At 43.6% G+C, this 14,147-nt stretch overlaps 1 protein-coding gene across 10 annotated transcripts in view; it reads left to right on the top strand.

The window, feature by feature from the left end:
* SHANK1 (SH3 and multiple ankyrin repeat domains 1) overlaps window positions 1-14,147 on the top strand; it is a 91,229-nt gene that overhangs the window by 62,832 nt on the left and 14,250 nt on the right. For 9 of the 10 annotated variants that reach the window (XR_015796648.1, XR_015796645.1, XR_015796647.1 and 6 more), the window contains 5 exons: window positions 8,353-8,435; window positions 9,020-9,144; window positions 10,587-10,722; window positions 11,863-11,946; window positions 14,057-14,080. Coding sequence is in view for 5 of the 10 variants with exons in the window: in XM_088143568.1 (XP_087999694.1) it covers window positions 8,353-8,435; window positions 9,020-9,144; window positions 10,587-10,722; window positions 11,863-11,946; window positions 14,057-14,080 (452 nt within the window). In the remaining 5 variants the exon portion in view is untranslated. The remainder of the gene's footprint in view (window positions 1-8,352; window positions 8,436-9,019; window positions 9,145-10,586; window positions 10,723-11,862; window positions 11,947-14,056; window positions 14,081-14,147) is intronic. The other variant, XM_088143569.1, reaches the window with a different exon arrangement.

Raw genomic sequence — 14,147 nt, 5'->3', positions numbered from 1 at the left:
GGCTGACTTTTTGTGAATCACATCTGCCGCCGCTTAGGGATAGGCTCTGGATTTGCAAGGATAAAAATTTACCTGAAATGCTGCAGAGGAAAACAGCTGGGATGGTGTGCATGAGTGCATGTGTAGTTCCTAGAAGAAAATTGTCCAGAGAAGAAAGTATTAAGCCAATGTTGGCTCTGTTACAGTATTAGGCACAGTAAGGCCCCTCTCTAAAGTTCTGTTTCTCTTTTCTTTTTAAGTGTCTGGTAGGCTTCATTATCCATACTTGCATGAAATGTGCAGTATATGTGTAACCTGAGTGATCATCATTGCCAAGGAATGTATCAGCTCTTTCAGTGTGTCTATATACCTATGTGTCCCCTTACAAGATTCTGTACACATCACTGGCTTGGTGATTATGTACATGTTTTATACATTTCATGTGCTCATCCATAACAGCATGCAAGATTTATGCTTGCAGTATTATAGAAATGATAATGTATATTTTCTCACAGATTTACAAAAATGTACATTCTTCCAAAGAAATTGCAGAAGACCCCTGAGAGGTATCCCTAATGCAGCCTTCTCCAAGCCAGTACTGTTCCAATGCATTTGACTTAGACTCTCAGAACCCCTTCTGGGGAAAGCTGCTTTAATTTATCAGATCTGCAGTACAACTGCTTGTAAAACATCATTATAAAACATTACAGAGAGAGGTTTGATTTGCATTTAGGACTAGAGTATCTGAACTACCTTTTCCATCTACTTCTCTGAGAATTCAGTGTATTCTGAAGGTGTCTTTTCTCATTTTGTTCTCTAACCTCAAATCAAGAACTATATTTAGATCAAAATGTACAGTATAGATTTTTGTGTAGCCTTACAAGGAAGTTGGTTTAAGTTACTCACTCACCAATCATGTTGTTTCCCCCGTCCCAATCCATATATGCCTAGGTTAGCATTCTGTGACTTTAAAAAAAAAAAACGGAACAGCATTTTTACCAAACTCCTTGCATGAAGGTTTCCAGAAAGAAATTCTTTCAGGTAAGCAGAAATTCTTTTAGGAAGCTGTTTACAAGCCTGCTTGCTTATATGTATGAATACTGTACATGCATGGGAATAGAAGTACTTTTACAGGAATAAGAATTACATATATTTTATGTATATGAAATTGTGTCTGATAGTTGTTCTTTAATAAGAAGAGCAGTACAGGGAGATCAAGTGATGACTAGAAAGGTAAGGCTCTTACCAGTAGGAGTGATTCATAAACCCCATTGACTTCAGTGTAGCTTATTCCCAAATAAATCCCCACAGAACTGTAACTCAATTTCATGTGCCTTTCTGCTTGAAAATAAATCTCATTCCACAAAACAGTTATCGACTTCTGAGATCAAACACACAGAACTTGGCAATAGCACTATGTAGGCAATACAATTATAAGCTGCTTTACTCAGAAGTAAGGGCAGTGTCAGACCTCACCTGCGTGCCATGATGTTTGCAGAAAACATCTACCATAGACTCTGTCAAGATATGTGAAGTGCAACAAGATGCAAAACCCCAGACTAATGCTAAACAGCTATCAGATGTTATTCTCAAGATATTGAAGTAGAATAGGACCGTTCACAAGCTGGACAGCCTTTGTTGCACTCAGTGGAGATTTTTGATACTAACTCCCTTAGCTCCAAGGAAGGCTAGACTTTTATCACTCTGCCTCATTAACAAAATTTTATAGGGCGCCTGGATGACAGCACTTCCATTTATAACCCTCTTTGATTTTCCTCTTAACAGGGAAAAAAAACCATTAAGGAGGAAAAGATAAAATAGATCCACAGTGCCTTTCAGTCAGTAGTACAAGGAGCTAGCTATCCATCTGGATGGATCTGGTGCCAGAATTGGCCGTTGCTTCAGAGAAAAGAGCCTTGACGACTAGACAAGATCCAGGTCTCTCGACAGAAGTCCCCAGAGCCAGACAACCGCAGTTCCTCAGATGGCCATTCATAAGGAGATCTTTTATAACTAAAACTCTCATCCAGTGTGATGTAGGGTCCCCAGAGCCGGGAGCAAGGTTTCTTTTCCCACAGAATTTAGGCAGGAGGCCTCAGCAGGTGGTTGCATTGGGCCTTGCCTGAACTCAGATGCTTAGCAGGGTCAAGGCTGGGGAGCGCTTGGATGGAGGACTATGACTACAGGCTGGAGTTGGAAGTTGTTACCAGGAGTTGAGGTGACCCAAAGGAGAATTTAGTAGAAAACTCTTGTGAACTCTTCCTTTGCAGGGGGCAGCTGTGCAGGAGACATAGAATTGGTCCATCTCTGGTTTTGTGCTGAATTAGACTGAAAAAGGTAGTCCAGCATTCTGGCTCCACAACTGCCCGGTAGATGCCTCTCAGAAGCCCACAGCAGGGCAAGGTAATTTGCAACTGTAGCTAAAGCAGTTTTCCCCAACCAGATGTGTTGAACCTGGGCAGCTTTTGTCTACACTGATTGGACAAAATAGGGTATAGTTCAGTGCGTTTAGAACCCAGGACAGGTAACTTTAACCAACATAATGGAGGCAGATGCAGAAAATATTAAGTCTGTGTTATCTGAACTACTTGTCTGTCCTATTCCATCTTTGTAGTGAAGTATCATCCAACTGACCAGGAATGAAACTTCGTGTTTTAGGAACATCTGCCTTGCTTAGCATATGTGAATGTAGAAGAGACTTTGCACGTTGGTTTTTTTGTTTTGTTTTGTTTTTTTAGCCTGTAGCAAAAGTGAATGGTGGAAATCAATCCTCGCCTGCAAGTTATACTGTGGAACGAGGGTGTGGGCTGTGCACATGCGGCTACTCCGAACGAAGCGCTCTGCACATGCTCGGAGGAACTTACTCCCCTTCCCACAGCCCAGGGTTGAGCCGGTTGGCCCAACCATCCGGCTGGCCTGCCCGCCCGCTTCCTGCAGTGCCGCGGCGTCGCCGGGTGCTCTTGTGCGCAAGGGGTTAAGCAAGCGTGCCGGCTAGTCGGCGTGCGCTCTCCCGCTCGCTCAGGCGGCGGCGTTGGACTCGGTTTCTGCTGCCAATGAACAAGGCCGGCCGGTTGGCCTGTCTGTCCCCTACTCTTCTCCGTCGTCGTCTCGTCCTCCTCTTTCCCGCGGTGCCATGATGTGAGTATGGTGCAGCCCTCCCGCCGCCGCTGCTACTGCTGCTACTGCCGCTGTTGCGCCCCCCGCCCGCCTCCCCATTCCACCGCGCGCCCCTAGAATGTGGCTGGGCCCCACGGCGGCGGCAGCGGCGGCTGGGAGCCCGGGATCGGCGGCGGCAGCAGAGCCATGGCCCGCTACGACGGCGGCGGGAACCAGCAGCAACAGCCGGCCCTCTCGTCAAGCTGGCCGGCCTTGGGGCCCCGGCGCCGGAGCGTCTGGTACATCTACAGGTACGGTAGAAGGACGCGGAGGAGCACCGACCGGCAGGCACCCGGCCGTGGGGCCCGGGCTCGCGCGACGGCGAATGCTTCCTCTCCCCTCCGCTCCCTCCCCAAGCCGACTGCCATTCACGCTTCACGGGCCCCCTCGCCTGCGCCCCATTCATCCCTTCGCCTCGCGCCCGCCCTCCGCAGCCCATTCACGCCCGCGCGCCCGCCCGCCATTCATGCAGCCATTCAGTCAACCATCCAGCGCAGCTGCCGGCTCCTAGCTCGCGCCCTCCACGCAGAGCGCTCCCCCTCCCCCACCGTACTCCATGCATCCGGCCATTCAACCTGCGCGTGCCCGCCCGGATGGATGGATGGACGGCGAGTGGGATCCGCGGGGTGGGGGTGCAGGAGAGATGTTGGCGGTGTGTGATGGGCTGAAGGTGCTTGCCAGAGATGTTAGGTATGTGAGCGGCGTTCGCACTGTGGGGGAATTAACATGCCTCTTCTGGAAAGGAGTCTGTGTGTGTGTGTGTGTGTGTGTGTGTGTGTGTGCAGGGTGTGCGTCAGTAAGTGTGCTTGCATGTACAGATGCAGCTCTGCATATGGATCAGGATGTGCTGGGTGTTTTCGATTGCTTGGGATTTTTGCTCTGTAGAGGCTGCTTGAAGAATGTGTGGGAATGGATGGCATAGTGTCTATACAATGGTGGGCTTTGTGTGTGAAGATTTATGAAGCTGGAAAGCAGCACGAGAATCGATTCTGGGTGTTTGCTGTGGTGTGGCCATGCATCCACATATGCCTGTGAAGGCTGTACGTATGTGTATGTACATCTGTGGGTGTGTGTCTGCAACTGGCATGCACGGGTGCCATCCGCTGTGTGCAGGTTTGCTGTTGATTAATGCTGCTGTCTAAACTATATTACGTTCTGAGATTATTGTGGACAAAAAAATGAAAGTATTATGCATGTGCCTATTAGATATTCATGCATTACATCTACCTCTGCATACCCTCTGGATTATAGCTTGTTTTAACCTTTGTAGTGGAACATAGGAGCTTGAACAGCCAGCCTGTAATGCATGATGTACCTGCACTGAAACATGTCATTTTCCATTGTGTATATATGTATATAAAGGCAGCACATTTTCATAACATTTCAGCATCATCCTGCAAGATGTTGTGTTTCTGTGTGCTTGTATACAGTTTTGTGTGTGTGCTGTCTTCTGTGTCTATGGGCATCTGAAAATGTGCTTAGTGATCATGGAAAAAGCATTTGAAATTGCATATTTTATCTATATATGCAGTTGTATACCTTTTTTATGCTCTCTTGTACACAGGGAGATGTCATGTGCTGATTCGTGTATGTATATTTTAAATGGGATTTTTTTTCCCTAACCCCACATAACTTAATATGCAACTTTGCAAGTATATGCAGGCCTGCGTTGACATTTGAATATGACACAATCTATACATGCTCAGATTTATAGTACATTCGTGTTACTCCTTGAATATATAAGCCAACCTCTGCATATTTTTCATCTAATGATGGAAAATAGCACTTTCCCATTTTAATTAGAAGGTTGAGATTCCAGATCCCTTTACAGTTAGACTGCATTGTTGAAGACTGCAGCTGTGGTAGGTTCATTTAGTTGCATCCTAGATTGGGCCCTTGAGGATGGATACTAAAATGGGGAGTTTCTAAGGCCTTGTTCAGCATGGGTTCATGCATGTGATTCTCTCAGAAATGCAAAGCTAGTCTGCCAGCTGCAATTCGCTACCTTAGGATATTGAGGTTATATGTCTAAAATGCATGTGGCATAGAGGACTTTCTAATGAAAACTCACTAATTTATTTGCAAAAGTACTCTAGATCCATAATATGTCTCCTTCAAAATCGTGATCCTCTGTGACCCAGTAGGCCTGCAGTGAGAATACAGGGATTTGTAGTTTAGAGACACCGGGAAGCCCTAGAATTTCCCATTAGAAAATGGATTATGGTGCAAATGGAAAAGGCCTGCCTTGGTACTCATGATTGATTAGTTCCATGCACGTTACCAGAACTTCCCAGTCACTTGGCTTTGCCTTCTGCTTTCATAGAAGCACAAAGTATTGATCTTCGGTGTAAGAAAGATCCTTTCTGTCTCAAAGAATTCCCCAGAGAGATCTCATGGAAAGCCATATAGAGGGAGAGGCTGAAATTCTCCTTTGTTTCTTTTTAAATTCTGGAAATACTTGGGGAATATTAAGCATCAGTAGGTATTGGATGGAGGCTGGATTTGTGCAAGGTTTTAAGATGCTTGACAGATCACATGCTTGTATACAAGTGTTCACTTCTGAGCATGGTGAACTACTGTATGCTGTTATGCAGGTTGGTGTATTTATTAGCTTTCCTTAACCTGGTACCATTGAGAACTATGGGAGTTATAATCTAATATTTCTGGAGGGGGCCAGTTTGGGAGAGTTAGGCTTATATGTGTTCGCTACAACTAATCATGCTCTCAGTCCAGGAAACCTCATTTCCTTGCAACCATTGCTGCCTATCTGAGACAGTATTGTGCACTTAACATGTTCTTTATAGAAATACCTGTGTAAGTTAAATATATTTGAGAAGGAGGACATATGTGCATATCTGCATAAAGCAGGAAATCTGTATCCTTCAGTTTCTTATGCACCTCATGTATGAGCTTTTTGGATCTGTTGTATGCCCCAGTATTATGTTTTGATGCAGATTCAAGAGAATATTCTGTAAGCAGACTGCATCACTTGTGATCCACCAAAGCAAATGCAGCCTGACGTGCATGGATTTGTTATGCATAAAGTTAAGGAGGAATTCTGTTTAATTGACCTTACTCCCCTGTATAGGCCAGAGTGATCAGTCCTTCAGTGCAGGATCATTGGGGGGGGGCAGTTATTGACCAACCCAAGCCTGAGAACAACATTTAAGTTTTTGTTGTTGTTGTTCAAATAGTATTAAGTTTAGTCCAACTTAAATGTGTTAAAGAGATTAGTAACATTCCCTATTGATAAACACAATCAATTGTATCAATACAGTAGAAGAGATGTTCCAAAAGAGTGGATTTTTTTAGAGATCAGAGGTTTAGTGATTTAAATCTCCTGGTGTTGGTCATCTTAGATCTCTTAAGGTTTCATTTAGCTGCTGCTTAGTCTTAAGTCTTTTCTGACTTTCATCACATTTATTTAACTTACAGAGATCGCCCTGTTTCTGTAACTGCTTCTTGGCAGCTTGAAGATCCCTTTTCTTACCTTTCCAGTTAATCTTATTTCTCCACAGTTTGTTTTTAGCTTCCTGATGTCTTACTCTTGCCTGGTCTTCTGTAAAATTTCTCTCTCATCTTCCATGCTTTTATGACATTTAAGTTGTTCTAGAAATAACATACAAGGTCAATTCATGTAGATACCATAGTAATAATGGTTGGTGAATATCTGTGATTGCAATTACTTGAAAAATTTGAAAAAGCAATAATATATTAATAATCTGAATAAACACAAGCAGAAATAAGTAGAGTATGGGTAATTCACCACAAGCCTACCAACTGTATGGCCTGCAAGGCGCTTGATGGTTCTCCTTTTGGGTAATCCCAGACAGGCAAAAGGAAAAAAAAGCAAAAACTCTGAAGAGCATCTTATATGGATTACAGATTTTGTCTGGCTCAATGGGTAATATGCTGGTCTGGGGTGGGGGATGTCATGTATAGCTGTTATAAGAAACATGGTATGTATGACATGTGGAACATAACCAGAAGCTGGAGTTCACACTAGCAGAAGTAAACTTTGTGGACTTGGAAGGAAGTCTGATGTCTCAACAACTTAATAGTGCTGATCATTACCACTACAGTTGTAGAATTGGCACTTAAACAACTTGTGCCTATTATCTGCCTTCCTGTCAGTCTGTTCTGTGTGGAGAACGGTTTTTCTTTTGTTTGGGAGAATACCAGCCTAGACCACACAGCGAGACAACTAAGTACTGTACTTTTGTTCTGTGCTGTGGAGTTCATCTGTGACATTGTGCTCTTCTTGCTGCGCCTGATGCTTTCACAAGGAGCAGCAGGCATTGCATTTACAGGTCTGGGGCCCTGTAAAAGGATAAGGAATGTATTTTCAGTACCAGTTACCTGTGCAGTGTTTGTAAAAGCTGTATCTGCAGCCAGAGCAAGTGGCTGGTTGCACTGCTTCTGCAGAATTGGGAATAGGAGACGTAAAGGGAGTGCAGTACCATGAATATACACAGTTATATTCTATAGTTCAGAAGTGCTGTCCAGAGCAGCAAATTATATTTCCACTATACTGTGACATCACATTGTAAATGCATTATCTAGCAGCGTTTATATTAGCCATCCTACTTTCCTTTATGTAGTGGTAAAGTCCCATGCAACGGGTAATATATTTGCAGTAGGAGATTTGTGCTCATTTGTTACATATGTATTGCTAAAGCTATACATTATCAACCTTGTACAGTATATCTCAGATATGTAGTGACTGAGACACTCCTGTATGCTGACATCTGCTTTTGCAGTGAGGGTGTGCTGCTTGCATCTTGGTTTGTGGAGACCCTTTGAGACTTACAGTGTCTCACCCCTGGGTAGTGAGCAAGTGTTTGCATTTGCAGTGTGGAGCTTAGTGCAGCCAAAATTCTGTGCAGTGTCTTTGGAATGCTGGCCGGAGCAATGCTGTCTTCACTGGCTCTGACCCATGGATGCTATTGTTACAGTCAGCAGGTGTCTGCTGTGCTTGCACTGTCAGGGCTTAATATAGGGAGGAGGAGGAAGAGAGAGTTGAAGCCTGCAAGTTGTGCAAACCTGGTACACTACAGATTCCCTGCACAAATGATGCTGTGTTGGCAACGTATGAGTAACACAGGGCCCACGTATTATGCTTCGCTGATTCTTTATGCGCTGGACAGGTCTGAATTGGGAATTCCCTTTAAAATCTAGCCGGCTCCTGACGTGTCCTATCATCTCTTTCTTTTGCAGTGATTACATCATTAAAGAGAAGACAGTGCTGCTTCAGAAGAAGGACAACGAAGGATTTGGCTTTGTGCTAAGAGGGGCTAAGGGTGAGAGGGGGACTTAGGGTCATCCTTGGAGACTAGGGTTATCCCTGGCCGCTTTGACTGGCTATGCAGAGGGACCTGTTTCTACAGCGATTCCCCACCAACCTACAAGGCTTACAGCAATTTGACTCTAGGAAGAGCTGATAGAGAGTAAAACAGTTCCTGTTGGAACCATGTCCTCTTTCCCTAGATGTTGTGGAGATATCAGCAGATGTATCAGGATCAAGAGAAGCGGGTACAAGACGTGGCCGTCCAAGTACAGAACTTGGTTTTCTAACAAGACAGTCCAAATATATAGTGTACTCTAAAACTGAAGGCTTGGCTACAGTCTTTCCTTTTCTCCCAGATAACATGTGTGGAGCTCATTGTTCAGAAAGGGGGACAAAAGAAGTCTTGCCTGCGCTTTGAGGCAATGGAGACAGATTGTGTGCTTGAAACAAATTTGGTTCAGTTTCATAGAGGGTTGGTGTGACAGAATTCCAAAGCCAGGTCCCAACCCCATGCGCCCTCCATTGGCTGTCAGTCTTCCCCAGCTTTCCAAGCACTCATTTCCAGAAGCATCTTTTCACACCTCTCTCTCTTTACAGCGCAGACCCCAATCGAGGAGTTCACACCCACGCCTGCCTTCCCTGCTCTACAATACCTGGAGTCAGTGGATGAAGGAGGTGTGGCTTGGCGAGCTGGTCTCCGCATGGGTGATTTTCTCATTGAGGTAATGACTTGGCACAATGCTAATGCTCCTCTTTGGACTTCTTCTTACAAAATCTTAGCATTGTTAGAAAATGAACCATAAATTGTCAGTATTGTAATGTCAGAATGTTGTAGCTAGCCAATATATAGTGACACACATGCCAGGTATTTGTTTGAATGGACATATATGAAAAATAGGAGTATTTTTTGAGCCAAAAAGGCAGAAAGGTTTGTTCTGGTTAAGCTTACAAAGCATTTGGAATTGTCCCAGAATTTGGAAGAGACAACAAGATGTGGTTTTCACAACAAAAAATGATTCCCCAAACAACAGATGTTTCCCATGTGAAATGGATGAGGCAGTGGCACTCTGGGAGAAAAGTACCAGGATGTTTGAGAAAAGATGAGATTGACCAAGCTTTGATGGATTGGTTGAGTATTATTGAAAGGTATAACTGATCAAGTGATGTTGGGCGGCGTGGGAACTGTAATCCTTTGGAACATCACAGAGAAAGAGGCACCGTAGGAAAATTCCACTTGAATTTCTTCCAAACTCACACCTGGCCTGGCCACTCGGACTTTGCACGGCTGTGTGAATCTGTAAAAGAATGTTTTGTTTCTATTTGACTGAGTCTCTAGATAAAATAAGAACAGTGCATACCACTGGAGGAGCTTTCCGGTGTAACAGTGTCACATGTGTCCACACAGATACACGGACATACATCAATGCTTGTTTGGGCAACTGTATTGGGTCCCAAATTTTAAAAATACCTGTTATTTTTGGTTGCTAATTCCTTTGTGTGTCTTTTGTTTACCTCACTGAAAGTATACATTTGCAATGTAACTGCTGGTGGGTTTTTTGGGGGAGGGGTTAATATTGCATGAGGGATATTTCATGATTGTACACTCTGCAAAGGCATGGCTTTCATTACATCCTTCATACATACTCACGCACGATCCTCCCACCAGTCAGAATTAGTGGATCAGACCTAGAATTCCAAGTTCCATCTGCTTCCAGCATTTTCTTTCTCACAGTATTCAACCTTTTATCCTGCCCCCCTCAGGAACTAGTACCAGAGATAGACTGCTCTGTAACATGGAAGTTTCAAAAGTTACCCATTGATGGATTTTCCTATGAATCAGCCTAAATCTTATTTAACATAATCTAAGCCAAAGGTAGCTGCTGCTGGTTTTTTTTTTTTTTAATTAATCCTATCAGTTAATTGCGTATAGGGTGAAGAGGTTTCACCTTGATGTGTAAAGAGATGTAAGTGCCAAAGTCTTAGGCTACATACAGTAATTCACTTTGTTCTGTAGGAGACATGGCAAGAGGGTAGCTAGAGCATGTTAGCAGTAGGGAGGAATAAGCTAACAAGGGCACATGATTCAGAAATGACAATATTGAGGTATTCTCTGCTATCCCAAAAACTCCACACCCACACAGGTAATGTCAAGTTTTTGTTGCAGGTAAATGGACAGAATGTGGTAAAAGTTGGTCACAGGCAAGTTGTCAATATGATTCGACAAGGGGGCAACAACTTGATGGTGAAGGTTGTCATGGTAACACGGAATCCTGAGATGGAGGAGGCCATGAGGAAGAAAGGTACCGTTCTGGGATACTTCTGGTTCTCTTGAGTGGGGAAAGGGGTTTTAAATGGGTGTGTATGATCCTGAGGGGCTGAATAAGGAAGTGGGGGGGGAGAGATCTGCTTTGCATGCAGAGAAAACTAGGATTAATTATGGCTTTCAGTATAGTTTGAGTTGGGAAAGACTCTTAGCTGGAAAGCCGTAGCTAGTCAGTGGAAATAGCGGTGGGTTCTGTGGACCAGTCTAACTCTTTATATGGCTACTTCCTATGTATTCTTGAGGTTTCCTAGATGGTGAATGGGACCTCTTCAGTCTAAGATGCAAGAATGTTTTTCTGCTTATAGTTTCGCCATTTTAAGCTCTAACCTTAATGATCTTACAGGGCAGGTAGGAAGGTTCTTGAGGCGTTAATGTGACTTCAAAATGGGGTAAGACAGCATGCAGGGATGGGGAACCTGTGGACTGTTGCTGAACTACAATCCCTATATCCTTCATCATTGCCCATGCTGGCTGAGGCTGCTGGGAATTGCAATTCAATCACGACTGGAGGGCCACAGGTTGGTTCGTTGAATCTACTGTAGAGTTTTTAGAGGCTTTTCAAAAGCGTTCTGGCCCAGGGCATTTCAGATCATATGACTCTTCTTCAAGGGCAAGCGACTACATCTCTTCAAGGGATAACAAGGACTGCCTCACTGCTGAATTGATATTCCTACTTTGGTTTTAACACTGGTCGCCTTTCCTTTTGGATCCTAGTTGGTTAGCAGGTGGTGACTGAATTCCTTGAGAGGTGAATAAACTCCATTACTTTCAAGAGGAGATGAAGAATGCTGAGGGGAAAGACACAAGAGCTCATGTTCACACAACATTCTGAACCAAGTACATGCATTCACACAACATGTAAAGCTTAGTTGTTTGGATGACTTAGCCATGTTGTGTGAATTAAGCCCATTTGGTGGCTTTATACTTTAGGGTATTGTGCAAACTCCCCACATAAACTCATTCAAGAACCAGCTTAAGCAAACTTTGTGAACTCAGGCAAGAATTTTTTTCAAAAGCAAGGGGGCCAGTGGGTTGGAAGAAATGTTAGTGGTGGGAGTTGGAGCAAGTTTGGATCCTCTTACAGAATCCTAGAGCTGCTGCTTGTTTTTTACTTTAGCTGCACCACAGCAGACGAGACGGTTGCCCCCTCCAGCCATCTCTTTGCGTTCCAAATCCATGACATCGGAGTTGGAGGAAATGGGTAAGGATGCCAGTGAATTGCCATTTTTTGTACCAAAGGTATGCAGGGAATTGTCCTTCCCAGCGCTCTTCATGCTGAATTTTTGATACATATACATCCACTATAGGAAGGAAGCTGCATCGTATCAGAAACACAATATATCCATATGAGCTAGTACTTATATCTTTCTGTAACTTTTGTAAAAAAATAATTATGCTTTGGTGTGAGCGCTAACTATAATTTATTTGCCAGAAATACCTTTTGAACCATTTTGTAGGTTATAGTCCTGCTCCAAGGTTATCAGGTGTGCCTTTGGTTACCCTGGACCTGCAAAATGTTAAACTAAACTGGACCGAACGTACTGAATCTTTTCCATCCAATATACTTTTATTATCTGTAGGAATATATGGATGCAAAGCTTATATATAACAATAGATTTTTTTTTCTTTCTAACTGCAGAATTCAGTGCCACCTCCAGTTTTTGTAAGCCCCCAGGCAAATGCCCATCTTTTTCTTGATTTGCACGCCCTTTCCCTATGGGTTAAGTTTGTAGAGCTGCCCAGAAAAAGTGGGCAGGAGAATGGAAGCTGTTGCTTTTTCTCTCACACGTGTATTTACAACAGGAGAAAAGACTAGGAAGGAAGGCCTGGCGGGGATTCCCAGTGGACTCTCTTCTGGGCTTTGGTGGGTGGGCAGTCATGACATGCTATTTTCAAGCTCTGGGAGAGATTTAGCATGATTCCAAGTTCACGAGCGCTGATTCTGATACATGCTGTTACCACCTAAACACACTTCAGAAATTCCTTTTCATAGAGAACAGATGCCTCAGAGCATTCAAGAGGATAGGTGCAGTAACCTGAAAATGCCCTCTTCTCCCACAGGAATTCTGTTATGATAACAAAAGCTACAGAGTAGAAGGAGTCTGGACAAGTCAGTAAACAAGTCAGTCTAGGAGAAGCTTCTTTGTCATTTGAGGAATATATTATGTCTTAATATCATTTTGAGAAGATCCACATGGTTTCATTCATGCTACAGTTTTTTGATATCCCACTTAGAACCCAGTAGGGACTGTTTGAAGGCTATCCTGTGTAGGTGCTTAGCCAACCTTCCCCAACATAGTGCCTTTCAGATCTGCTGGATAGCCATCAGGCCATTATGGTCTCTCCAGTGGGAGTTTGCTTTGACACATCTATAGGTATTAGTTGTGGAAGGGTAATGGGGAAGAGATGGAGATGGAAATGGAGATGGAGATTTCTTTCTTTCTTCAGAACATGGGGACTGTCCTGGTAGATCTTCTACTTAGGGAGGGGGCATGCTGTGAGCTGGACAGGAGCAGTATTTTTTGGTTCTCTTTTGTCACCCTCCTCTTTATTTTTGTTCATCCACTGCTGCCTGGAACTTCCAAAATCTTGGTCCATCACAGTGGAGAAAGGTGAGCTCCTGCCCTCTTGCCCTCCAGAATTTTGCTCCAGTCATAGCAGAAATATTAAGATTATACATGTACCATATTGTGTACATATTCACACACTTTGGCCCCTCACTTTTGAAAACTTATTATTTAAGGAAGATTTCCCCAACTTGATTACATCTTGGTTACATCTGCTGCTGTCATTAACGTTTTTGGTTTGGGGGAAAAAATGGTCAGAAGATGGCTCATAGGTAGTTATTTTACAGTGAGGAAATCTAAAATGGTAGAGAGAGATTACGGAATAGCCAGAATATATGTCTATGAGACAGTCTAATACATTTACAGTTATTTAACTGTTTTACTTTTTACTTGGTATTTGATAGAATACTGTGTGCAAGCTTTTCCTTTTTTCTACCCCCACCCCCCAAATGGTTAGGAATGATTTTTTTTTCTTATATTTAGTTTTATTTTTAATTAAAACTAGGCTTCTGACTACAACCCTGAATAGCGGGAATCCCTAACCTGCCTCCTCAGTTCCAAACAGCAGTAAACCACTTAAAGCTTCAGTTCCATCTCTCCCCCTACACGTTCTTCCTGCTGCCAGAAATTTCTGTCAGTACTGAAATGTAATGGAGCTATCAGGCCTCCTTCCCAGCTATCTGTCCCGCCCAAGTGAAGGTGCTAATTTTTTTCCCCTCTTGCTATCTCCCTCCCGTCCTCCAGTCTCCCCTTGGAAGAAGAAAACAGGTGAGTGTCACACATTCCCCACCACTCCACACGCACCCTGACCCACCTGCTTCTCTCTCATTAACTC

Source organism: Python bivittatus, unplaced genomic scaffold (genome assembly GCF_059951505.1).
Source record: "Python bivittatus isolate LINGU-HERP-01145 unplaced genomic scaffold, Pbiv_v1 ctg000410_np1212, whole genome shotgun sequence".
In the NCBI taxonomy this organism is placed as follows: Eukaryota; Metazoa; Chordata; class Lepidosauria; order Squamata; family Pythonidae; genus Python; species Python bivittatus.
The sequence above is the reverse complement of the archived record's forward strand: the minus strand, read 5'-3'. Positions and strand labels throughout refer to the sequence as shown.